The 23,719-nt window shown below is 51.0% G+C and overlaps 10 protein-coding genes across 10 annotated transcripts; 4 read left to right on the top strand and 6 right to left on the bottom strand.

Moving 5' to 3' along the window:
- Positions 1-9: 9 nt before the first annotated feature.
- Positions 10-1,149, top strand: BCR37DRAFT_379137 (eukaryotic translation initiation factor 3 subunit 3). The gene has a single exon (XM_040869196.1). It carries the CDS (start codon positions 55-57, stop codon positions 1,084-1,086), a length of 1,032 nt encoding a protein of 343 aa, XP_040725737.1. The 5' UTR covers positions 10-54; the 3' UTR covers positions 1,087-1,149.
- Positions 647-2,421, bottom strand: BCR37DRAFT_297009 (zeta toxin-domain-containing protein). Its single transcript, XM_040866888.1, has one exon. It carries the CDS (start codon positions 2,130-2,132, stop codon positions 1,101-1,103), a length of 1,032 nt encoding a protein of 343 aa, XP_040725736.1. The 5' UTR covers positions 2,133-2,421; the 3' UTR covers positions 647-1,100.
- Positions 2,422-2,450: 29 nt separating this feature from the next.
- BCR37DRAFT_402519 (pyruvate dehydrogenase kinase) lies at positions 2,451-3,446 on the top strand (the record flags this gene model as incomplete). Its single annotated transcript, XM_040871916.1, has 1 exon — positions 2,451-3,446. One exon carries the CDS (start codon positions 2,451-2,453, stop codon positions 3,444-3,446), a length of 996 nt encoding a protein of 331 aa, XP_040725735.1.
- A 44-nt stretch (positions 3,447-3,490) lies between these two features.
- On the bottom strand, positions 3,491-4,370 carry BCR37DRAFT_297281 (uncharacterized protein). The gene is made up of 2 exons (XM_040866890.1): positions 4,269-4,370; positions 3,491-4,210 (listed from the first exon to the last, which is right to left on the bottom strand). The coding sequence occupies exon 2, from the start codon at positions 4,036-4,038 to the stop codon at positions 3,535-3,537; it is 504 nt and encodes a 167-aa protein (XP_040725734.1). The 5' UTR covers positions 4,039-4,210; positions 4,269-4,370; the 3' UTR covers positions 3,491-3,534.
- Positions 4,371-5,219: 849 nt separating this feature from the next.
- Positions 5,220-6,167, top strand: BCR37DRAFT_387018 (uncharacterized protein; the record flags this gene model as incomplete). The annotated part of the gene is made up of 1 exon (XM_040870502.1): positions 5,220-6,167. One exon carries the CDS (start codon positions 5,220-5,222, stop codon positions 6,165-6,167), a length of 948 nt encoding a protein of 315 aa, XP_040725733.1.
- Positions 6,168-6,169: 2 nt separating this feature from the next.
- Positions 6,170-7,062, bottom strand: BCR37DRAFT_379132 (uncharacterized protein). Its single transcript, XM_040869195.1, has 3 exons — positions 7,005-7,062; positions 6,887-6,968; positions 6,170-6,844 (listed from the first exon to the last, which is right to left on the bottom strand). The coding sequence occupies exons 2-3, from the start codon at positions 6,919-6,921 to the stop codon at positions 6,214-6,216; spliced, it is 666 nt and encodes a 221-aa protein (XP_040725732.1). The 5' UTR covers positions 6,922-6,968; positions 7,005-7,062; the 3' UTR covers positions 6,170-6,213.
- A 214-nt stretch (positions 7,063-7,276) lies between these two features.
- Positions 7,277-8,463, bottom strand: BCR37DRAFT_408512 (mitochondrial import inner membrane translocase subunit Tim54; the record flags this gene model as incomplete). The annotated part of the gene is made up of 1 exon (XM_040872144.1): positions 7,277-8,463. One exon carries the CDS (start codon positions 8,461-8,463, stop codon positions 7,297-7,299), a length of 1,167 nt encoding a protein of 388 aa, XP_040725731.1. The 3' UTR covers positions 7,277-7,296.
- BCR37DRAFT_296436 (uncharacterized protein) lies at positions 8,121-10,831 on the bottom strand. Its single transcript, XM_040866887.1, has one exon. It carries the CDS (start codon positions 10,534-10,536, stop codon positions 8,536-8,538), a length of 2,001 nt encoding a protein of 666 aa, XP_040725730.1. The 5' UTR covers positions 10,537-10,831; the 3' UTR covers positions 8,121-8,535.
- On the bottom strand, positions 10,517-11,710 carry BCR37DRAFT_297217 (D-3-phosphoglycerate dehydrogenase). Its single transcript, XM_040866889.1, has one exon. It carries the CDS (start codon positions 11,580-11,582, stop codon positions 10,563-10,565), a length of 1,020 nt encoding a protein of 339 aa, XP_040725729.1. The 5' UTR covers positions 11,583-11,710; the 3' UTR covers positions 10,517-10,562.
- A 6,042-nt stretch (positions 11,711-17,752) lies between these two features.
- On the top strand, positions 17,753-18,511 carry BCR37DRAFT_387015 (uncharacterized protein; the record flags this gene model as incomplete). Its single annotated transcript, XM_040870501.1, has 3 exons — positions 17,753-17,896; positions 17,940-18,137; positions 18,185-18,511. The coding sequence occupies 3 exons, from the start codon at positions 17,753-17,755 to the stop codon at positions 18,509-18,511; spliced, it is 669 nt and encodes a 222-aa protein (XP_040725728.1).
- Positions 18,512-23,719: the final 5,208 nt, after the last annotated feature.

Here is a 23,719-nt window from a genome sequence, read left to right as displayed (position 1 = left end):
GCAGCAGCAGCATCTTGTGAGCTTGCCTCAAGCCTTCATTGCGTCTCTACAAGCATGGTCCAAGCCATTGCGCCCGTGCCGTCGACACCGGCAGCCACAGATATCGATTCCACTGCCCCCTTGCGCTCTGTGAAGGTCGATTCTTTGGTTGTGCTCAAAATCGCAAAGCACTGTCGCGAAAGCTTTCCTCATCCCGGTACGACTGGCCAGTTACTCGGATTGGATGTCAAAGATGTACTAGAGGTCACCAACTGCTTTCCCTTTCCTTCACCCAATGAGGGCGAGGAAGGAAGTGGTTCTGCCAAGGCAAAAGCACAGCACATGAACCACATGATTCACTGGCTTCGTGACGTTGGCGTAGATAATAACGTTGTTGGCTGGTATCAGTCTGCATACCTGGGAACTTTCCTGAACCAACAGCTCACAGAAACACAATTTGCCTATCAAAAGCAACTCAATGACCGCTCTGTTGTGCTTGTGCACGACATTTGCACATCGAATGCCGGCAATTTGAGCTTGAAAGCGTACAGGCTCGCACCCGCCTTCTTGGCAGCACAAAAGGAAGCTGGCGGCAAGCTCTTGCTAAGCACAATACAAAAGCACAACCTGACTCACAGAGATATTCTCGAGGAGCTTCCTATTGAGGTGTGCAACTCGCACCTCGCAACAGCCCTGCTCGCAGAGCTGACACCGATCCCATCAAAAGCCGACAAGCTCTCGCACAACCCTGAAGATACAACTTTTGGTGCACCCAGCTATGCGTCGCTCGATTTGGCCGTTGACCCGTATCTTGAGAAGAATATTGACTTTTTGCTCGAAGGCATTGACGACTACAACTATGAGCAGAATGCGCTGCAATACCATGCACGACAAATGGCACGCGAACATGCGCGTCGCAAAGCAGAGAATACACAGCGCGTGTTTGTTGGACAAAAGCCAATCGAGGGACCTGTTGTCGTGGCGAATGAGCCCAACAGACTCGAGTCACTGCTCATTTCCGGGCAGATTGATAATTACTGCAGCCAGATTGAAGAGTTTAGTGGACCGGCCATTTCGAAGCTCTACTTTGCTTCGGGTGCCGTTTAGCATATAGATTACGCCTACAATTTTGCCTTGACTTTGGTCTGTAATCTATCATCACCATTCTCCATGACTACGCCAGCAGAATTGACGAAGCCATCGACTCTTGATATTTCATTAGGTACACCTCGCAGCGGCCAGGCTTCATCCTCGAGAGAATCATAGACGACGCGTGGCAATGGTCCTGTAGAATCAACCATACGCACACGATCCACCAGCTTCTGCCGACCAAGCACAGAGATGGCTCGCCTAGAGTCTTTCCAAGATCGCTCAATCAGCGCCGGCGGTACCTCTCTGCCTGTTCGTAGACTCCGCTTCTGGGCTCGCTTGAGAACTTCTTGCAGCGGACAGTGGATGTGAACGACCTCGACGCGGTACTGCGGAAAGCGTCGCCGTAGCATGGGTATTTGTGCTAAGTACCAGGTATAAGACCGCAAAGAACCATCAGTGACGATATCAGCACCTTGTTGCATTGCAGCGAGCAATATCACTTCTGTGATGAGTCGCGCTTCGTGCCGTAGCCGAGTGGATTGTTCCAGTTCTTGCAAAAGTGCTGAGCCTTGACCGAATGTAGAACCGGGCGCACATGGGCGTGCGTACCGAGGCAATTTACTCATGAGCTCATCTGGGTCAATCAAGACATAACTAAAAGGGAGTGTCGATAGGAAGTGAGATTTGCCTGCGCCCATGGCTCCAGCAGTAAAGAGCAGAAGCGGGCGCTTATGTTGCTTGACAGGATACGCGGCTGTTGCTGCAGCATGCCGTTGCAGAGTCGCTCGTATGAGCTCGTCTTGTACTTGACAGCGTTCTGGCGTCGGCGGTGTATGGTAGTCATAGTCTAGATCAGACCGTATAGATGCATAAGGAGATGTATACTCTTTTTGTGCCTCTGGGAGCACTTTGGCCGCGGCAGGCCGTGTAGATGGCTCTTGCGCAGGACGAGAGGGACAGCGTACGGCGTGGTTCATGCGCACCAAGTTGGTCGTGACCCGGCAGGCTGTCACGAGCGTCTGCTGCTTCCCTGGCGCAGGCCGCAAGAAGCGTTTGAGCATGAGCTAGTCTTGAGCAATCTACAAGCTCCAGGCAGAGTGTATCACTGTGTCTTGTCTTGCGAGTTGTCGGGTTTTGGCAGCCTCCACTCCGACTCCGCAAAGACCGTGACACCAAGCAACTACACCTCTGTCCATATTGCACTGGCGCTCTCATCCCAGGCAGTCAGGTGACACGACACCACATTCACCTGCACGGCCGCCATGTCCGGGGCATTGATTGCCCAATATGCAGCGCGTGAGCTGACGACCATCAATCTGGCCCGACTGCTTCGGCGGACACGGAGCCAAGAGACACAGGACGTCCTCGAGGGTGCGCGGATGCATGCAACTGTAGAATTGCCTACCAGACTCGCGCATCGTCTCAAGGACCTATCTACATTGCCAGAGTCTGTGCGGCATAATGACAGCGTCGGGCGTGTCAAGCAGTGGTATGAGAAGAGTTTTGGTGAATTGGCAGTCTTTGCGGACCTCTGGAAGGATAAGCAGAGCGATGCCATCACTATACAAGAATGGACAAAACTGACGGATGTGCTCAAAACAATTGCGAAACGGCATCAGCCTGTTGCGACGACCCTGGCAGAGGGCTTTCACAGGCATATTGCAACACATCCAGAGAATGACGCGCGGGATGATTCACTGCAGGAGTTTTTGGATCGATTTCACCTGTCACGGATAGGCATGCGCACAACATCAACACAGCATTTGACGCTGCTCGGCCAAACAGCAGCCGTCACACAACGGAGAGATGGCTACTGTGGTATTATTGAACACGAGATGAACATTCCACAAGTCTTGCAAAAGGCAGCTGCTGATGCACGTCAAGTGTGTGTAGACTATTACGGCATCTCTACAGCACCGCAAGTCCAGATGGATCTGCCTGACAACCTGGCCGTTACTTATATTCCGGGCTACCTATGGCATATCGCATTTGAAATTCTAAAAAACAGCATGCGCGCGATTGTCGAGACATTCGAAGAACCGTACGCGCCCATCGCCATTTCTCTCATTGACGACGCAGACAATGTTGTCATCAAAATCAGTGATCAAGGCGGCGGCATTCCAGCCAAACAAGCAGATCTCGTCTGGCGCTACATGTACACGACGGCAAACTCTCCTTACTCACCCTCGGAAGCAGAAGAACAGATTGAGAATGCAGCGGAGCGCGCAATCATGGCAGGCTTTGGCTATGGTCTACCTATTTCCAGACTGTATGCCAAGTTTTGCGGCGGTACAGTGACTTTGCAAAATCACGAGAGCAGAGGGGTCGATTGCATGATTATCTTGCCGAAAGTGTGTAAGGATCAAGAGGCGTAGCATTGGGTTTTGAGATCTTGCGTGCTCCTCCTTGTGTGTTGTCTTAACGAATGCTTGGTGCTTCATCTGTGAGGCCCTAAGGCTGCTCTCATGACAAAGTGTCCTCGACTGTACAATAGCATGCCTGCCGACCTCGCCTCTCCAGCTCTTCCTGACAAGAGAGAGGGGAACATGTGTAGTCTTCTTTTGTACTGCGACCTTGACCTGTGACTGCCTTTGTGACTGCCTCAGCGCAAGTTGGCGATATCAGGGGTCGCGATCCAGTTGACCGACTCCCAGTAGAGTAGACTGCTCTCTCAAGAGTCAGAAGAGCACTGAGTAAGACCTCACACAAGACCGGAGAGCCAGGCGCTGGTCGTCTGACAGACGCAGCCATTGAGAGCTCGGTCGGCATTGGGGGAGCACCCAGGTAAACTATGGCAGGGAAGCGTCGTCGATACGTGTATTGTCGGTGGCTAGTCGAGGACGATCTAGCTGCCAGAGACCGCGACGTACGTGCAATTGATCCCACAGGCAGCAATTGGGACCGCGATCTGCAACCATGACAACACCGATGCTTGCACTCGAGCAGATGCGGGATCAAACGAGTCATATCAGACGTTGATGGGAGGCCTCAATTGGACATACGGTCTCCGACATGTGTGGGCCAGCACAAACAAGCGCTGCGCCATCATTGAGCGAGCTTGTACTGGCTCTGTCTGCTGAAAGGTATGCCATACGTCCAGCGTCACCTCCTCGGATCTCGCATTGAGTGTTTGTGTCGACTTGTGAATGACGGCCTTGGTCAGCATGACTTGCACTGGTAGATGAGAAAAAGTGTACGATCATGTGCTCTCGCAGCAAGTGTTCCAGAAGAGTCTCTGATGGACTTGCTCATGCAATACTCGGCATGATGCTGAATTGGATTGATGCCCGTCAAGTACACGGACCAGCACTTGAATATGGATGCTGTCACTTTACTGCCCTCTGCTCTGTTGACTTTACGTGTAATCGTGGGCACACACGGGAGTTGCCAATTGAGCTGTGTGATTTCCGGTGAGAGCGTCCACGCTCGCAATTGACCGGAGCTGATCCTAGCTGCACATTCAACCAACATAACAGAGGGCAGTAGACTCTCAGCATTGCACTCATGTACCAGTGCAGGTTAGCCGGGTCCCGTCAAATCTTGAACTTGATAAGCCTCAGTGCGTCCTCGGCATCAACGCCAAAGAACTGCATGAGGATATCCATCAAGAATTCGCCTTGGGGCACCTTCTGGAACAGCACGTACTGATGCTATCCCACAAATCTGTCGGTCCAGGCAATACCAAGAAACGCCGCTGTCATCACTGAGCCATGTTGCAGAGGCTGAGGTGGTAACTCTTGGCCATGCGTGCTCTGCACTGCATGACATCACCCGACATTGTGCTTCGGCCCAACGTGATGCAGACAGACGTGAACAGGATGCAAAGTCCACGCTAGACTCCTCTGATGACATAGTAGCCTCGAGGGTTGCAATCTACTTGTCCCTGGCGTCCAAATACCTCTATTTCCCTGATTTACCGATTGTGCCGCTACTGAGCACAGAATGATGTAAAACGTCAATGACTGACATCTTGAAGGTGATCATGGTGACCTGTCCATCTGCTGGTCTTTGTCTCGCAACCCGGCTACAGACCATGCTTTTCACATCTTTGCGGTCGCAGGCTGATTTCTTGGTCAACTGATGATTTGTGGGTTGTGCAAGGCCCCGCAATCTCATCTGTACACACAACCCACGACTGAGCTGCCAAGATGCCCTTCGCAAAGCTCTCCAATGGCACAGAGCTCGAGTACTTTGACTCACTAAGTACCTTCTCAACTGATGTTGCTTCCATCAAAACAACACTCATCATGACGCACGGCGTAGGAAGCAATGTTGAGCTCATGACAACGCCTTTGTTCAAGCAACAACTACTCGAGGCCTACAATTTGCGCATTATTGCTTACAATCGTCGAGGTTTTGGACAGTCTACGCCACTAACAAAGGATGAAGTTGAGTGCAAAGCAGATCGTACGGCAATGTGCTTGGACTATACAACCGACCTCGCCTTGTTCTTACACTATTGCAAGACGCAATTGAAGCCTACTGGCCATTGCATCTTTCTCGGCTGGTCAAAAGCATCTGAACTGGTTCTAGCGCTGGCAAATCCCACGTTCTTGCCAGTCGACCTTCGCAAAGATGCTCTTGCAGCAGTCGACGATTTGATTGTGTTTGAGCCGACTTCTGTCATTTTTGGCAAAGCCATCCGACCGACGCCCGAGCTCAAGGCACTAGGCAATCTATCTGACCCAAATGTCTTTAAACGCTGGACCACCGGGCATTATCGCCACCCTGACGGGCCTGGGGGCAAGTTTGCATCTACACCAACATCCTTGACCATTGATGATACTGCGGCTGACGCTTTGTACAGACGTACCTTGAAATTGGAAAACATACAGCATGGTTCTACGTGGTGTGCTCGTAACAACAAAGAAATGCATGCCTTTACAACAGCTGCAATACAGGCACCGGACGTGCGCTTACGTTTGTTGTATGCTGCAGAAACCGCAGGGTGGTTTGTGGCAGCTGCGAATGAGGCAAAGCGATTGGGTGTGGATGTGCAATGCGGGAGTAAGACTGGCAACCATTTCTTCTTTCTCGAAAAGCCTGAAGCATTCTTGATGGCTGTCTGCAATCCGCCGATACAGTCCAAACTGTAATGCAAGATACTTCAGGTTGTTCTGCAAACTCCATATGTATACCTCGCTATTGACTGTCAATTTTGACTCTACGCTCAAACAACCATTCATAGGGCGCCTTGTTCTCTTCAATTGTCTTTGTGACAATCTCTGGGTGCGTCTCCTTTTCTCGCTTGACCTCTTTGAAGCCAGTGGACTGCTGAGCATCATCATGGAATCCCTTCCATTTGTCAAAGCTCTCCACTTTCTCCGCCTTCCACTCAATCATGCCCTCCAGGTAGGGAATGCCGACATGCTTGCAGTATGCCTGCATAACCAACTTGGGCGTCTTGATTAAATCGCTCGAGTCGACGATAATGGGCTCAATGCCAATGCTCGTCAGGTACTTGAATAAGGTCACTGACTCGCGATAGCCGGCCTCATCAGGATCGTATGTCTCAAAGCCAGTCTCTTTGGCCTGGTCACCCGAGCAGCATCGGTAGTAGGACGGCACAGACTTTTCGGGGGTGCGAATCAAAAATGAGTGTGTCATGCTTTTCAGCTCGTCGTCTGTAAAGACTGTGGGGTTTTTGCCTTCAATGGAGTCAGGCTTGACGATGTACTGTGACATGTCCTTGACAAAGACATACTTTTCATCCTTTGACGCCGCAAGAATTTCTTGGTAAATGTTGTTGAAAGTCTTGTCATGTTGGCCGCTACTAGTGTATGAGCACAGCTGTCTTGCAAATTGGAGGCCTCACTTTTTGCACTCTTCTTCCGAGTATCGTGTGCTCATGCGCTCGGCAGAATAGTAGAATGGCTCACCGAATGGCTCGTGAAAACCTGACGTTAGATTCGTTTTGTATACGTTCAACATACAGACGACATCCTGCTCGCGCTGGATGAAGGCTCGTTCAAAGGCCGTCGAAACGGATCGTGGATGGGACCAAAGAATGACTGGTTTTGGCATGGCGAAGGTCGTGGAGGAATACCGGCGGTCAAAATGAAGCGAGGATGAAGAGGAAGTCGAGTACTGTCGCTTGTTGGACCCAGACGGCAGTGCTCTTCCTGGGTGGTGTGGTGAAAAGTGTAAGGCTCGAATAGAATTCGTTTCGGTCGCCACAGAATGCGTGGGATGCTCAGCTACTTATCTACTAATATATAGTAGATACTATATAGACTCTGCCGCATATCGAGCAGCTGCCTCAGATGCAAGCCGCTCCGCTTCTTCAACATCCAGCTCATATCTCGCAAGATGCGCCATGACTCGATCGTCCACCGCTATATCCTCTACCCAGACGCCGTCCGTCTTTTCTCGGTTCTTCTTTGGCCAATCAAGCTCATCTGCCTCATTAATGCTGAGATCTTCTCGAGTCAGCGGCCGTGAGTGCAGACCAAGCACAGTCGCTGCTGTGGCAGAGCACATGGATTCAGCCAAATCCCTGCGATGTACAAAGCGCCATATTCGCCAGGGTGTATTGAGAAAGCCAAGCAAGTGCTGGAGCGGTACAAAGCTGTGCACCACCGGCTTGTCTATTACAGGATCCGGAGCATTCGCATACGCGTTTGGAAGAAGATAGGACGGCGGGCTCGATGGAATCTTGTCCTTGATGGCCTTGATTTGCTCTTCCTTTTGCGCGTCAGTCAGCAGTTCCTGGCCGGGCTCAAGTTCTTCTGTTGGCGAGGCGGCACCCTGATCTGGAAACTCGGGGTTCATGATGGCATGTACCTCTGCTGGTTCCTCTACCGGGCCAAGATACCCTTCATGCAGGCCTCGAATGTATTCTTTAAAGGTATGCCGACCAAGGATCAAATCACCACCTTCATTGTTCCATTCGAGCTGCTGCTTTGATTGTCTCTGCAAGTCCGTCATGCCATCCACGCCTAGCCGTCGGTCGCGAATAGATTGTGCAGTCTTGTGCCGAATATCCCCCTGCATGCGTCCTTCTACCAGTTCATAGTCGACTGCCGCAGCGTAAAAGATGGGCTTGACATATTCATCAAAGGCATCTCGAGCGACGTATAAGCCATCTCCAGGCGGCGCACCCAGAAAGACGCGCACTTTACGCGGCATTTGCAATGGCTGAAGTGGCTCATTCGCTAGATGTGAAACCATACTTGTATAGCGCCGCAGGACCTTCTTCTTTTCGAACCGATCATAGGTCACACTGCCTGCAAATGTGCCGACAACAGCCCAAAAGATGCACCAGTTGCGCGAGGGTAAGCGCCAGTTTCGAATCTTGGGCAGACCCATCATGTTGAATGCTGGATTCCCTTCTGGGACCTTGGGCTTGGGCATCCCAGGCTTGGCCGCCGTAGCCGCCTCGGATCCCGACATGTACTGGCTAGCTACTCAATATGATGCTTTGTCTTGTCGTGGAAAAGTATTTTTCTACGAGATGGAACGCATCTACACCTCCTTACCGTCCCTCTTGCGACGCAGCTTGATCAAGTCAAACTCAATCTCGCCCTTGCCACCCACATCCGCATGCACTGTTCGCATCCATTTTGAAATCTTGTTGACGTATTTGGCCAATCGCTCGCTCCCTACGCCCCACTGTACACTCTTTTGCTTGGCAATATCGCCTGCCGCTTGCCTCAGGGATGTGCCGAGCCCACGAAGAGAAAAGTTGCCATTGAGATGGACTGATGGCGGTGGTCTACTGGCTGCGTCTTGCTTCATATCAATCATAGTAATGGCCTTGAGAAAAGCAGCGCCAATAATGAGCAGTTCCTTGTTGAAGACTGCTGGCATTGAAAGCAGGACGCTGTAAAAGAGTTTGCAGCGCGGTGTTTCTGGAAAGTAGGCTTCATGATTCGGCAGCAAGTATGTAGGCATTTGCACTGTCCCTTGGATGGCTTCGAGTTGCGCCAACAAGTCTTCTTCGCCACCCGTATTGCGATACGCCGTTGGTCTTGACGCTTTGATGTCTGCCGTGGCGACGGGATCTCGAGCAAGCGGCACATAACCATTCACTTGGATATCTGTCAATATAAGTGACACATCGCCTCTCTCCAACCATATAATCACTTTACGCACCAGGCGAAAGATTTCTGGATCAGGATGTGCTCGTGAGACACCACAACGTTCGAGGATATTGGTGATGCGCTTGCCTGTGCCAGAAACGGCAACAGTCTTGATTTTCAATGGGTGCAGCCAGATGATGGGCGATAGAATCAGACGCGTCAGCAGTGGTCCAGGCGGTAGTTTGAGCCACCAAGGAATTAAGTTTAGCAATTGTCGAAGTCGAATTTGTGGAGAATGCTTGGCTTCTGTCGCTCGAAGTGTTTCCTCTAGCTTGTCTTTGAGCTGATTGGCAAACGCTGCCTTGGCATCCAGATTCCCCTGTCCTATTGGCGCAGTCGTATCAACTTTGTGCTTGACGGCATTGTCTTCCAAGACCTTGCGAAAGTAGGCATCAGACTCGGCATCCTCTTCGGGGTAGAGTGATTGCAGCTCACTGTCAATCTCGGACCGTCCCTCAAGCGACGTACGGGTTGGCTCGGCTGTATCGCCGTTTAAGGACACACGGGACGAGTTTTTTGCAGAAGCAAGGCTTTCTTTGATGGCTTGTTGCAGCTCAAGATCCTCAGTCTGATCAATAGGCTCAGTGACTTGTCGGCGTGGGGGCAAGACTGGAGGTGTACGACTCCCTGTCTTTTTGAGCACGATTGGACGCGATGAGACCTCTGAGTCTACAGGCGGTAGTTTGCGAGAATCAGCCTTGATGTCGACACTCATTGTCCGCACAGGCTTGAGTCTTGGCTGCGTCATTTCCACTGTATGTCCATGACCGCGTAGATTGACGGAAAGCTCACCCAGTGCGACATCACGCCCTACTCGGATCCTGACTGTATCCAACTTTGCAAGGACGGTTGTAAACGCGTCCACTCGATAGGCAAAGTCGACGTTGGTAAAGACGATGCTGCCGTCGAGTATATCAACACTAGCACCACCGAGTAGTCTGAGATAGCCCTTTTCGTCAAGATTGAGCAGCGGCCATTCCCAATGCGCTATACGCTCTTCAAGCTTGGTAATTTTTCGTTTGATGTAGTCGCGCGCCGGTCGCAATCGCGTGCGCAGAATAGGATAGTAGACGAGTGACAAGACGACAACAGACGTCCAACAAGCTAATGAAAAGAAGAGATAGAGCACCGAGCTAGGCCGTGCTAGGTAGTATGCGACATGCAAAGCAACTGCACCGAGTGTCACGGTCCTATATGCGCCACTGCCAAAGGCCAAGAGCTGGACAATGCTAAAGACAGTCAAAACTGGCAGACCAGACACTAGGCACTTTAATGAAGCAAAGTAGATGTACATGAGTGTCAGTCCTGCGATAAGAGGCACTGGCGGCCGCGACACATCTTGATCAGCCATGTCGCATGTAGTTGACAGGAGATATGAGGTCATTCGTGTTGGCTATGGCTAAACAGTCACTAAACAGTCTTGTGCGCATTTGCAATCTCCTTGAGCTCTGCAATGGGCGTTTCCAGCACGCCACGCGTCAGAGCTGATTTGATGTTGTTGATGACCACCATCTCCATGTTGTACTGCGACTCAATTGTACCTGTACCAATGTGTGGCAGCAAAAAGACCTTGTCATTCTTGAGGAGCTCCGGGTGAATCTCTGGCTCATTCTCAAATACATCGAGACCAGCATTGCCCACTTGACCAGATGCTAGACCATCGACCAGTGCCTGCTCGTCAAGAACAGGTCCGCGTGCCGTGTTGATGATGATGACGCCCTTTTTGCACTTGCCAATCTCCTCATGTGAGATGATGTGGCGGGTATGCTTGTTGAGGGGCAAGTTGAGGGACAGACAATCTGCAGTCGCTAGCAGCTCGTCAAATGATACCCAGCGAGCACCTGCTTCTTCTTCCTTTGGAAGCTTATTCCGGTTGTGATAGATGATGTCCATGTCAAATGCAGCAGCACGCTTGGCCAAAGCCCGACCAATGCCGCCCATACCAAGGATACCGAGAACCTTGTGCTCAGGATCATGCGCAAGTCCCGTATCACCACGCCATTCACCGCGCCGCGTGTGAAGCATGGCCTTGTAAAAGTTGCGGAAGCAACCAAGCATCATGAAGAAGGCAACATCCGCCGTAGGTGCATCCACCGCACCGGGCGTGTTGCTGAAGACAATGCCACGCGCCTTGAGCGCCGGAGGATCGATATTATCATAACCAGCACCATTGTGGCAGATGAATTTGAGCGATGGAGGCAGGGCATTACACAGCTCCTCGTCAAACCTGCCAGTATAGTCTGTATTGTTGAGCCTGTAGATGGCAACCACATTGCGATACTTGGTCTTGCAGTCCGCCATGAATTGTGCCCGGTCATTCTTGTCGCTGGTGCGTTGGATCAAGTTTGCATACTCGGAGAGCTGGTTGTATTCTTTCCGAGCATGCGTTACCTCACCGATGAGGAGGACATCTGGTTTGGCCATGACCATCTTCAGGTGAGTAATAATTGACGAAGAAGGACAAAGCCTACGAACTGCGGCGATGTGCGACCTTATAAAAGAAGCATCCTGCTCGACTTGCCGCCAGACAGATGGGTTGCTGGGTTGCTGCTACTGCTGGGTGTTTGTCTTGCCGCTCTTGTCGCCGGGATGAGAAATTGCGGGGGCGCGGGATGTCAGGATGAATAGTAGAGCTAGTACTGATGAACGGCGTCGGCCTTGGTTTCTAGCGAGAAGGCAGCTGTGGAGGGACAGACAAGATACCGGCTGCAGCCCACTCGCCAACTCCCATCACTGCCATCAGCGCCGGTCGTTGCAGTCTGCTGGTTGTGCACATCCCAGGACTAAATATCCCGCAGCATTGACACCGGACTGCACCTGACTCCATGGAAGTACCGCGGCATTTGATAAAGGCACAATGAAATGGGTTTCTGCTGCTATCAGCTCAAGAAAGCTCTGGGCCTGGAAGATGAGACGGATGATAGTGGACCATGTGTAGATAATGTCTGCTCGTGCGAGGTACGCAATAAAGCGTCTGGTATACAGTACTTGACTTTCTCCCTTTGCACTCTGCAGCTTCCTCTTTCATAGACACTATAGACACTGATGCCGTAGCACATTTGTGTGAAGAGCAACTCGAGCATTTGCTAGTACAGGATGGCATAGAGTAGACTGTGTAACAAGTGTAATAACAAATGAAGACCCATATGGTCAATATGGCCAACAAGGGCCGTTGGAACAACTGGACAGATGCTCTATGAGACTATAGAGTAGTGTGCCAGGCGATTAAGTAGAAGAAGCCGCCACCTCCAGCTGTTCTCAAGAGCCCTTCGCTCTTCTTCGAAAGTAATCGGAGTCGAAAAGCCCATCTGAATGTTGCAGTTGCGCTGCGGGAACTCCGTCACAATCAAGTCACATAGCTTCACTTGCTACTGCATCTCTCTGCAAGGTATCGCGTGCTTTAGCGTGACGGCCAATCCTTGCTCTGCTTTATAAGGCGCAAGAGTCTCTGTTATGCTCCTCATCCGTCTTCAATGACCAGCCAAAATCTTACCCTTGAGCAGGTCCAAGCTGAGATGATGACCTTCAAGGAACGTCTTCTTAAACTAGAGAGGAGATACCAACAGCGCCTCGATGGCCAGCCACTGGTAAGATCTCCATCACATTGGCCAGTACCTCAAGGCACAGCCATAGAGGCCGAGGAGAAGGCATGATGGAGCACATCACTTTGGACCACACTGACTTTATAGAAATCTCAAGATGCCGCACCGGCCGCAGCTGCCAAGCTGGCAGGTCTGGCGTCCGTCTCGGCACAAGCGCAACATCTGCAGGTCGAGCGATCGCCGCATACATCCAGAGAAGGCTGAGCTTGGTTGATGCGACCTCGTTTTAGGCTCCACTGTGCAGGTGACCGAGGTCCTTCTTCTTCGCACAACATGCTGACTACAGAGAACATGACTATGGGGAAGGGCAAGGACAAGGCCGCCCAGCCAGCCCCCTCAACGTTCAAAACAGTCTGACTGCTGGCTAGTTTCATCGCCGCATTGTCGATGCAAGCGAAACCAGCCGCTCACAACCTGGGATTTGCCGACCTGCTGGACAAGATGAAGAGCACTATCTGCCGTCCTGGCTCATGCCTGGCGACAAACAGCCTTCTCAAGATCACGAAGGGTAAACAATTGGGTTTGACTTGGACTTCGGCTGTCGATATCGACGTGCATGTCGAGACTTTCTCTGGTGTCCTTGTTTAATACACTACAAGGAGAGCTTTGGGTCAATCATCGTTCCCAGTGGAGATGGCAAACGTCTCGAAGGACACCTCTCATCAGTGCTGGTATCCTGGTACTATGCAACCATCGCTTGTGCCGGTTCGCAAGCCAAGTGCTATGAGCTAGTGCATGAATGTGTTCTGCTATGGACAGCTCTCTGGGCCTCGCTCAGCAAGTCAGTGGAGAACGAGCGAGCGCAACAGACACGACTGAGGTTGACCCAGAAGTGGAAGAAGACTGCAACACAGAATCACAAGCATTCGTTCCATTTTTGATTCAGTTCCACATGCCTTCACCACAGACCACAGAGTCGTCCGCATTTACTGGTTGAATCACAACTGCATGGAGTTCTTCTTCTACTTCTGGGTCATCTCCAGTCGTGTCTGTTGCGCTCGCTCGTTCTCCACCGACTTGCTGAGCGAGGCCCAGAGAGCTGTTCATAGCAGAACACATTCATGCACTAGCTCATAGCGCTTGGCCTGCGAACCGGCACAAGCGATGGTGGCATAGTACCAGGATTCCAGCAATGATGAGAGGTGTCCTTCGAGACGTTTGCCATCTCCACTAGGCACAACGACCGATCCGAACGTCTCCTTGTGTTGAACAAGAAGACCGAAGAACACCTCAACATTCATGTCTACATTGGCAGCAGAGCGTGGCCAGGCAATATTCAATTGTTGAGCATTCGTGACTCGTGTTATTGAGCTTGTAGATGGCAATTATATTGAGCTACTTGGTCTTGCAATCTGCCATTCATTGTGTCCGGTCATTCTTGTCGCTAGTACGTTGAATCAAGTTTGCATACTCGGAGAGTTATTCTTCCCGAGCGTGCGTTACCTCAGCGATCAGAAGGACCATACTTCAAGTGAGTAATGGCTGACGAAGAAGAAAAAATGCTACGAACAGCGGCGATGTGCGACCTTATAGAAGAAGCATCCTGCTTCAGGATCAGTAGTAAAGCTATTTGCTACCAGCGGACATTATCGGCCGTGCTCAGGCGAGAAGGCAGCTATGGCGGACTGGACAAGAATCACAAGATGCCTTGCGGCCCACTTGCCAGCACTCACTATCAGCTCTGGTCGTTGCAGTCTGCAGGACACACCAAATCCCAAAACTGAATATTCCGCAGCGCTGACAGGGGACTTCCCCTGAGTGCCGTGGCATCTGACAAAGGCACGGCCAAGTGGGAATCAGGCTACTATGAGCTTGCTACCAACACAAGAAAGCTCTGCTTCTGGGTGAGACAGATGATGTGTAGATGATGTCTGCCCGCTCGAGGCAAGTATTTCAGCCTTGTGAAGAGAACTTGGCTTGCACTCAGCTTCCTTCAACGTGAGACACTGATGCTGGCATGTATATAAGTTCACTGTGGCATTTGGGTCAGGCTCAATTGTTCCATTTACATCGTCCTTGATCCAGCTAAATATTTGACATTGCAACTCCTCAAGCTCACGTTGTCCTTAAATCGGCAAAGTTTTGTGCATATCTTGCGATTGTCATCGCACAGCATGTGCATTGCAGTTGCAGTTGCAACCCAACCGCTTCAAGGCAAGCACTGTATTCCCTCTCGTTCTGTGTTTTGTTTTTCTCTTGCTACGGCAGTGATTGCCAGCAACAGCAGCGCCTACCTTGGCGGGCTTGCATCTCTTGAGTGCTCAAAGCTTTCATCAAGAGAAGAATCTAGAGCATTTGCGCTCGGTTGTCTCTAGAGGTAGCAAGTTATCAATGTCATGGTCATTAGCTTTGCGCTACTATCGGTATGTTGACTACGTCTTGAGATATTGCTGCTTGGACTTGTGGAGGAGTGTTGTGCTTGTCATGGTATCCATCTCGTCACCTCACCCGGACTGCGATTCGGTGTGACTACTATCGGTAAACAGAAAAAAAGGGAATCTTGAGGACTATATTGGACGGTCTGCTGTGAAACTCTTAGGATCCATACACTCATCGAACCATGTCTGCGACTATGCCAGCAGATGTTGCCAGTCTACAGCTCGCACTAGACAAGGTTAAGGCCGAAGTGCAGGCTGTCAAAGAAGCCTTTGCCGGACTAGACAAGTCCGTTGCACAATTGAAAGATGTTTGCCAGAGCGACGGCTCACAATTGGTCAGTTTCCACCTCGTGGCCCACAATATTACTGACTTTTAAGAAATTCCAAGACCAAGAGCCACGTCAGCCAACTGCACAGTCCGCAGACTGTAGCAGGGTTCGGCGAAAAGTAAAATGAACCGATTCATCGGACTTATGACTGAAATTACTATGCTGCTCATCTACGGTGGTATGCTTGTTCTCTTCAGACCATAGTGGAGGCTCTCTTTTCAGCCACAAAACAGCGCATGGATTGCCATACGGTCAGGGAGCGACGCCGGAGCATCGGGATCTTCGCCTGCATCACTGTCGGTATCATCGTCCAGCTTTTGAGTCTGACCATTGATTTATCCATGTCGCTCTGACACCTTGAAGTAATCTGCCCAGGCATCGCTCACAACCATATCCTCGATAACTCTCATAGCAGCATCATCGCTCTCAACGCCGACATCGACAGTCGCACAATCGCCCTTGTCGGCCCTTGATCGCTTTTTCGTTGTTCTATTTCTCATTGTTTTGGAATTGAAGTAGACGAACATCAGCTGGTCAGAGAGCTCGAGAGAGAGACGATGGCGCATCCGATGCTGAACAAGCTTGAGAGCTGAAAAGGAGCGCTCCGATGTCACGGTATTTGCCGTTGTCGCACACAAGCGTTTTGCATAGTGAGCAAGCAGATTGCGTTTCGTTTCCAAGAATATGTCTGCTCCAAGATGACTTCATATCATTGCCAAACATCTTCCAACATTGCTCAGTGGGACCAAATGAAGCCGTCTCCTCCAAGAACGCAATGAACTCTCTCATCATCATTGTAGCATCACGCTGGCTGGGAGCGACTGACAGAAATGCTGCTTCAATCAACTTGACTTAATCAGTGTCAGGCTTCTCCTTGGTATTAGGGTCGAGGAAGAAGGCCGCTGCATGATTCTTGTGTGTTTGTCGGGCAAATCGCTCCTTCCAACAAGTGATAGAGCGCGGCGATTTCCTCCACGCACTGTTGCCGTCCACGAAGCCCATGGTTGGGAGGCTATTATGGCCATCAAGGGCTTTGTAGTTGTCTCTCATTCGATACCAGCGAGGAAGAACTTTCTCCATCGTTGCCGTTTGACCTTGGGCAAGGATGAATTCTGTGTTGATAGGCTTCAAGATGGCATTCATGTCATTAATGGCTTTCCAGAATGGACCATTTGCCACGCGCTCGCATGTTTCGCTATCCGGTGTGCACCTTGCATCTTGAACCAAGTCAATCAATGCGTTGCGAGATCTTATGATTGATATAAACAGATCAAGAAAGGTTGCCCATCACTCCGCACCCAAATCCGATTTGCCTGCCAACCTAGCATCATGCACAAACTTGAACTTCTGGAAGTCCACGCTACTGCTTCAAGCAAAGAGACTACCGTAACGGTAGACCTCAAACGCAAGCTCGAGGACAGCTAGTCTGATCAGGTATCGGTTGAAAAGGTATCGAGCTTCTTACTCCGCTGACCAAACAGGACGGGATGAACGGGACCACAGCCAAGCCAAGCCGCAAACGCCGTCACCGAGGCAAGGGCAAGGAAGAAACTGCCGATGCGCCCGCGCCAGTGTCGTCCGTGAGACTGTTCCAGCTGCCTGCTATCGCTACCTTGTCGATGCAGGCCACGCCAGCAGAACACAACAAGGTGTGCTCGGAGCTCTTTGTCAAGATGAAACAGCTGATTTGTCGAGCTGGCTCATCTCTGGCAAGCTGACGAAGAAGCAAAAATCCTACGAACAGCGGCCATGTGCGACCTTATAGAAGAAGCATCCTGCTCGATTTGCCGCCTTGCTGGGGCGCTGATGTCTCTCTTGCCGCTCCTGTCGTCAGAACGAGAAGATTGCGGGATGTCAGGATCAGTAGTAGAGCTATTTGCGACCAGCGGACATCATCGGTCGTGCTCAGGCGAGCAGGCAGCTTTGGCGGACTGGACAAGAATCACAAGATGCCTTGCGACCCACTTGCCAGTACTCACCATCAGCTCTGGTCGTTGCAGTCTGCAGGATTCACCAAATCCCAAAACTGAATATCCCGCTGCGCTGACACGGGACTTCCCCTGAATACCGTGGCATCTGAAAAAGGCGCGACCAAGTGGGAATCAGGTTACTATGAGCTGCTAATAACACAAGAAAGCTCTGGATCTGGATGAGACGGATGATCTGTAGATGACATCTGCCCGTCCGAGGGAAGTTCTTCACCTGGACCACTGACGGTACAAAAGGGAATGTTGAGGACCATATTGGACGGTCTGCTGTGAAACTCTCAGGTTCCATACCCTCATCAAATAATGTCTACAGCAGAAGGTCTACTACAAGCACTGGACCAAGCCAAGGCAGAGCTCCAGACAGTCAAACAAGCAATCGTCGGGCTGGACAAGTCTGTCGCGGATTTGAAATTTCTCTGCCAGGGCAGCAGCCACGGCCCATCATTGGTCAGTTGCCACCTCGTGGCCCACAACATCACTGACTTTCAAGACATTCCAAGAGCCGGCAGTGCCTGAGGCTGCAGCACCCGGATCCGATGTGCCTGCCAATATAGCAGCCATCCTGGATCAGCTCGAAGGGCTGACAGTCCACGAGCCTACTGCAAGCAAAGAGACTACCGTAACGGTAGATCTCAAACGCAAGCTCGAGGACAGCCACCCTGAGGCTGAGCAGGTGTCGGTGGAAAAGGTATCGACTATCGAGCTTCTTCCTCGCACAATCCGCTGACCGAACAGGATGGGACGAACGAGACCACAACCAAGCCAAGCCGCAAGCGCCGACACCGAGGCAAGGGCAAGGGCAAGACTGCCGGTGAACCCGCGCCTGCGTCGCCCAAGAGCTCGTTCCAGCTGCCTGCCATCGCTACCTTGTCGATGCAGGCCACGCCAGCAGAACACAACAAGGTGTGCTCGGAGCTCCTTGTTAAGATGAAACAGCTGGTTTGTCGAGCTGGCTCATCTCTGGCAAGGGACAGCCTTGCCAAGGTCATAAAGGTAGAACAGCTGGATTTGGCCTGGCCACGCTCTGTTGCCAATGCAAACAGATCGGCTGTTTCATCTTGACGAGGATGTCCGAGCACACTTTGTTGTGATCATCTGGCGTCGCCTGTATCGACAAGGCAGCGATAGCAGAGTATTGGAATGGTCTGAAGGCCGACGCTGCTTGGCTCTTGCCCTTGCATCGGTGTCGGCGCTTGCAGCTTAGCTTGGCTGTGGTCTCGTTCATCCCGTCCTGTTTAGTCAGCGGATTAAGAAGCTCGATACCTGTTCAACCGATACCTGATCAGGCTGGCTGTCCTTGAGCTTGCGTTTGAGATTCACCGTTACGGTAGTCTCTTTGCTTGAAGCAGTCGCGTGGATTTTCAGCAATTCAAGTTGATGCAGGATGGCTGCCAGCTTGGCCAGCTTGGCCAGCTCAACGGGTGCGGCGGGTGCATCCTGTGCAGGTGCAGTTGGCTCTTGGGATTTTTTAAAAGTCAGTGATGTTGTGGGCCATGAGATGGAAACTGATCAGTGATGGGCCGTTGCTGCCTTGGCAGAAAAGACTTAATCGGGCCACTGATCTATCCAATGCGGCAGTTGCTTCTTTGACAGCTTGCACATCGGCCTTGACTTGGTCCAGTGCTTGGTATAGACCTTCTCCTGTAGACATTGTTTGATGACTCTGTGATGAGGGCATGGGACCTGAGAGTCTCACGGCAGACCGTCCAATACGATCCTTAACATTCCTTTTTGTAACGTCAGTAGGCACACATGGCGCAATCACAGTCCAGGTGACGAGACGGCTACCAACACAAACACGACACTCCATCCTGTTGATTTGACGAGTTAAAGCAGCAGCACACAGACGTAGAGCTGCGAGACGAGGCCAATTTCAGAATGCACTTTGTCGAGTGGGTAGCTTGACGTAGGATGGACTGGCAGCATCAGGGTTGCGGAGGAGAAAGTCTTGGACGAGGACTGGAGTTTTCTGGCAGGTTTCTCGAGCAGGGATCCACTTGTTGAAATCGTGTGGGAGGCCTTCGTAGTAAATCATACACTTGTACTGATAACCGCTGCCACGAGGTTGGATAGCCATAATTTCATCGTAGATCCATTCCAACTTTTTGCCAACGATAGTAGGCTCGGGAGCTTCTTGAGGTCGGTCCAAGTAGGCTTTGCCGAGAGCGTCTGGTGATCGATGAGGAGGCGAGAGGCTTAGGTTAAACACATCGTGTGTGCGCATCGAGGCATTGTGTGTGCGCATCGAGGCAGGAAAACGGAGTCGAAAGGCTCGATCGCGAATCGTGCCGGTGACGGGGAAAGGACTGAGATATGAGAAGCTCGGTCATGAAAGGTGCCGGTGATGGGCTGAGATTCTTGTAGAGAGCTTGCCATGTTGTTTCAGAGCTTGGATGTTTTTGGCGTTGAGGCACACCTGTTGGCCGAGCTGGAAAGGAGAAATCTCAAGACGATGACGATCAGCGATGGTCTTCTGAGCAGCTTGACATCTTTGAAATGGGCCTTGAGTTCTTGTTGAACACGCTTGAGACGTTGGGCCATGTCATAGCTAGTGGTAGTCTGAGAATCGGTAGTGGTCGAAGCGATCAAGGAATGCTTTCCAGAACAAGGAGACGAAGACTGTGCCGCGATCGGAGACAATGTCGAGCGGCATGCCATAGTGAGTGAATTCTTTTCAGGAACATTGCTGCGAAGCCTGCTGCAACGGTGGCCTCATGGTAAGGGACGAAATGAGCCATTGTGGTCGAGACGATCGACGACAATGGAGATCGAGTCGTAAGAGTCAGAAGGTGATCGCTTCACGATGAAGTCCAGCGAGATGGAAGACCATGGAGTTTCTGGAATAGGCAGGGAATGCAAGAAGCCCTAACGCTTGCGGCGCGAGCGCATGTGTCGCAAGTTGCGATGTGATCGAGGACATACGCGCGCATCGACTGCCAATAAGACTGCCGAGAGAAGAGGTCGAAAGCCTTGGCGACGACCGATGACAGGAAATAGGCGAGTCATGGTGTTGCTGGAGGAGAGCCAGGTTGAGAGTAGCGTCGAAGGGGATGTACACACGATTTTTGTAGAAATGAAGACGGTCGACCAGGAGAAAGCGTTGGTCAGCAGTGTCTTCAGACGTATTCGAGGTAGCTGGTGACTCGGCGTCGGAGAAGAAGGACGGCTTGGCGTTGAAGGAGGCTGCTGAAGTGCGTCGAGAGCGTCTTGCACCAGAGGGTCGGCGAAATACGCTGCAACGATGCGAGCGCGAAAGTCAGTTCTATGATCTGGGAAATGGGGAGCAGACGACACAGAGAAGACTTGCCTTGAAGTTGGCGAAGTCCGAAGAGTGACAGGAGCAAGTGAACGCTGTCTGATCGGAGTTGTACGTGGAGCTAGTGATGACGTGCCTGGTCAGGCCCTTGAATCAAGCAACCTATATAGAGCAAATAGGATTGTTACGGATAGAGAGTAGAGTGAATGCTCATACTCTCTCTATGTACTTGGGGTGACCATCACGTGAAAGCACGCCATACGTGGCAAAAGGCAGTAGCAGTCACACTCACGCAAGTAAGTACTAGACTGCTCAACATCGTCCTGGCTTGAAGAAATTCATTGTGTGCGTTGATTCGCGACCCCCTCTAATGGTGGGGGAGCAGAGCGAACTCCAGCGACGAGGGTGCTTGTGCTGGACACTGGACTTGGATATTGTAGTTGAATCTCGACCTTAAGCGGGACCAGGGGACAAGACGTGAACTGAAAAATCGGTTGGTGTTGGAGGACTCCAAGTTCTTGTGGTCGGTGAAGAAAGCGATAGCATGTGCAGAACACTCCAAATATTGGCGCCATGCTTTGAAGCAATCAAGAAGTGCCAAAAATGCCTTGTTGTAGATTGGAGAATTGCTTTTTGATGCCGAGAGGGTGCGGTCGTGAAAGCCACGGGACGAAGGATGTTGTTCGCATCGGCTTGGGACATGACACAACCAAGTGCAAAGTCGCTGGCGTCAGTCCCAATGATTACAGCCTACTCCACGTCAAAAACACGAGGATAGAAGCAGAAGAGAGCTGAGATTGAACTTGTGTGAATGCCGCGATAGTTTGATCGTTCCAAGGGAATACTTTAGTCGCCTTGTTTGTGAGAGCGTAGAGCAGCTTGACAATCTTGCTGTAGTTGGAGACAAATCGGCGGTAGTAGTTGGCAAACCACAACACACTTGAACGTCATGGGCTGACTTTGGTCGAGGCCAATTGACGATAGAGCTGATCTTGACATTGTTCATGGCAATGCCGCTGGGAGACATAAGAAAAACAAGGAATTCGACCATGTCGACGTCAAAGACGTACTTTTTGACTTAGATGAAGAGTTCGTGCTCGTCGAGTACTTTGAGAATAGAGAGAACATATTCAGTGTGCTCGCCCTGCGTTTGAGGATTAAAAAAGGACATCATTAATATAGCAGACCACGACTTGTCGATTAAAGGCTGGAGCACCGTATTCATCAACGTTTGAAAACAAGCGGGAGCGTTTGTAAGACCAAAAGGCATAACGTTGTAGTCGTCGTGCCCGTAACGAGTCTTCGATGCGGTCTTCCATTCTTCTCACGGCACATTACGAAGTAAGTTGTAAGCGCCGCGCAGGTCAAGCTTGGTGAAAACCTTTGCGTGATGCGATGATTTGAAGTTTCAGAGACGAGACGAAGAGGAGCCTAAATCTTGAGTGTGAGCGTCGAGGCCGCGATAGTCGATGCACAAGCGCAAAGACCCGCCCTTCTTTTCGACAAAATGGAAGATACGCAAGATGGACTGTCGGAGATAGAGACATTGCCGAGCTTGGTTCACGCGTCCGAGTATTCCTTGTGAATCGTCAACTCCTGTGCAGTCATGGAATAAAGTGTGTTCGCTGGAGGCGAGGTGTTTGGAAGCAGAAGAGTCTTGTGATTGCAGACAGCATAGTCGGGAAGGCGGGCGGCCTTGACCTGGGAGACCTGGAGAAAAGATGGAGACAGACATAGCAAATCTAGCTCTGGCTCGAAGTCGGAGTAGATGCCGGCGAGGTGATGTAGAGAAGATTGTGAAATTTGTAAGATGGGTAATGTTCCCGATAAGCTGCTGGCCAGATGCGTTTTGCAATTGTGCACTCGACAAAAAGTTGCAGGTGCATCACTCCTCGTTCTGCATACAAAGACCGCTTCTTGTGTTTCCGATCTCATTGATGAAGCGTGTATCGCACCATAGGCCATCTTGATTGCCAGAATAGAAACTGCCAATCGCAAGCGAGAGAAGGTGCAAGATGCCGGTTGCAGCCCACTTGCCGATATGCTCCATCAGCTTGGTGATTGCAGTCTGCATGATGGACCATATCCCAGTACTTGATATCCTTCAGCATTGACACACGTCTGCCCTTGACTCCATGGCGCTACCGCAGTATTTGACACAGTCACGAATCCACACGATCAAGTGAGACTCAGGTTGCTGTCAACAAAAGAAAGCCTCTAAATTCGCAAGGCGAGACAGATAATAGTGGTCTACTCGAAGGAGACGTTCCTTGGAAGTCATTAACTCAGCTTGAACCTGCTCAAGAGTAGAACTCTGGCTGGTCATTGATGACGGATGAGGAGTAGATCAGAGGCTCATGCTCCATACAAAGTAGAACAAGGGGTGAACAGAACGTGTGCACATAGCAAGTCACCGATTCACCGGAGTCACGCCATGTGTTGGAGTACTTGAATTTGTTGTGCAGGCGGGCCGAAGCTTGGAGCAGTCACAAATGTGTTATACCAGTACTCGATACCACGTACGTATTCGCGCAATCATGACAAGTAGAGTGCGAGTCATACAGCTGCAAAGCTTTTGACATTCTATTCTACCACTTCTCGGCGCCTTCTGTGCCGGGAGGATTTGGATTGCTCAGTCTAGTCCGGCTCCATGCTGCACCGATATTTTATAGGCGCCAAGAAACGAAAATCAAAAAAAGGAAAAAGATGGTCAACGAGGGACTGTCTGCCGTTGAAACTTGAGCAAATCGTTCGCTCGCAGCCCACCCTCGCCGAAAATCTGTGTAGGGGTTATGCCAATGGTGAAGCCGCTGGTCAGGGTGAGTGTGGCAGAGTCGGGAGATCAGGACCTAAGCAGTATGCATATTGTTTTGTCCATAGTCTAGCGATTACATAATCAGTCCGCATTGACATTCATGAATTCGTGGTCATCATCTTCACGACAAGCACTGACGGTTTTGGCTACGAGTCTACGACAGCCAGAAGATATCCTGCGTCCCGTCTGCTCCAAGGGA

The sequence above is a fragment of the Protomyces lactucae-debilis genome (genome assembly GCF_002105105.1).
Source record: "Protomyces lactucae-debilis strain 12-1054 chromosome Unknown BCR37scaffold_8, whole genome shotgun sequence".
Taxonomy (NCBI): Eukaryota; Fungi; Ascomycota; class Taphrinomycetes; order Taphrinales; family Protomycetaceae; genus Protomyces; species Protomyces lactucae-debilis.
The sequence above is the reverse complement of the archived record's forward strand: the minus strand, read 5'-3'. Positions and strand labels throughout refer to the sequence as shown.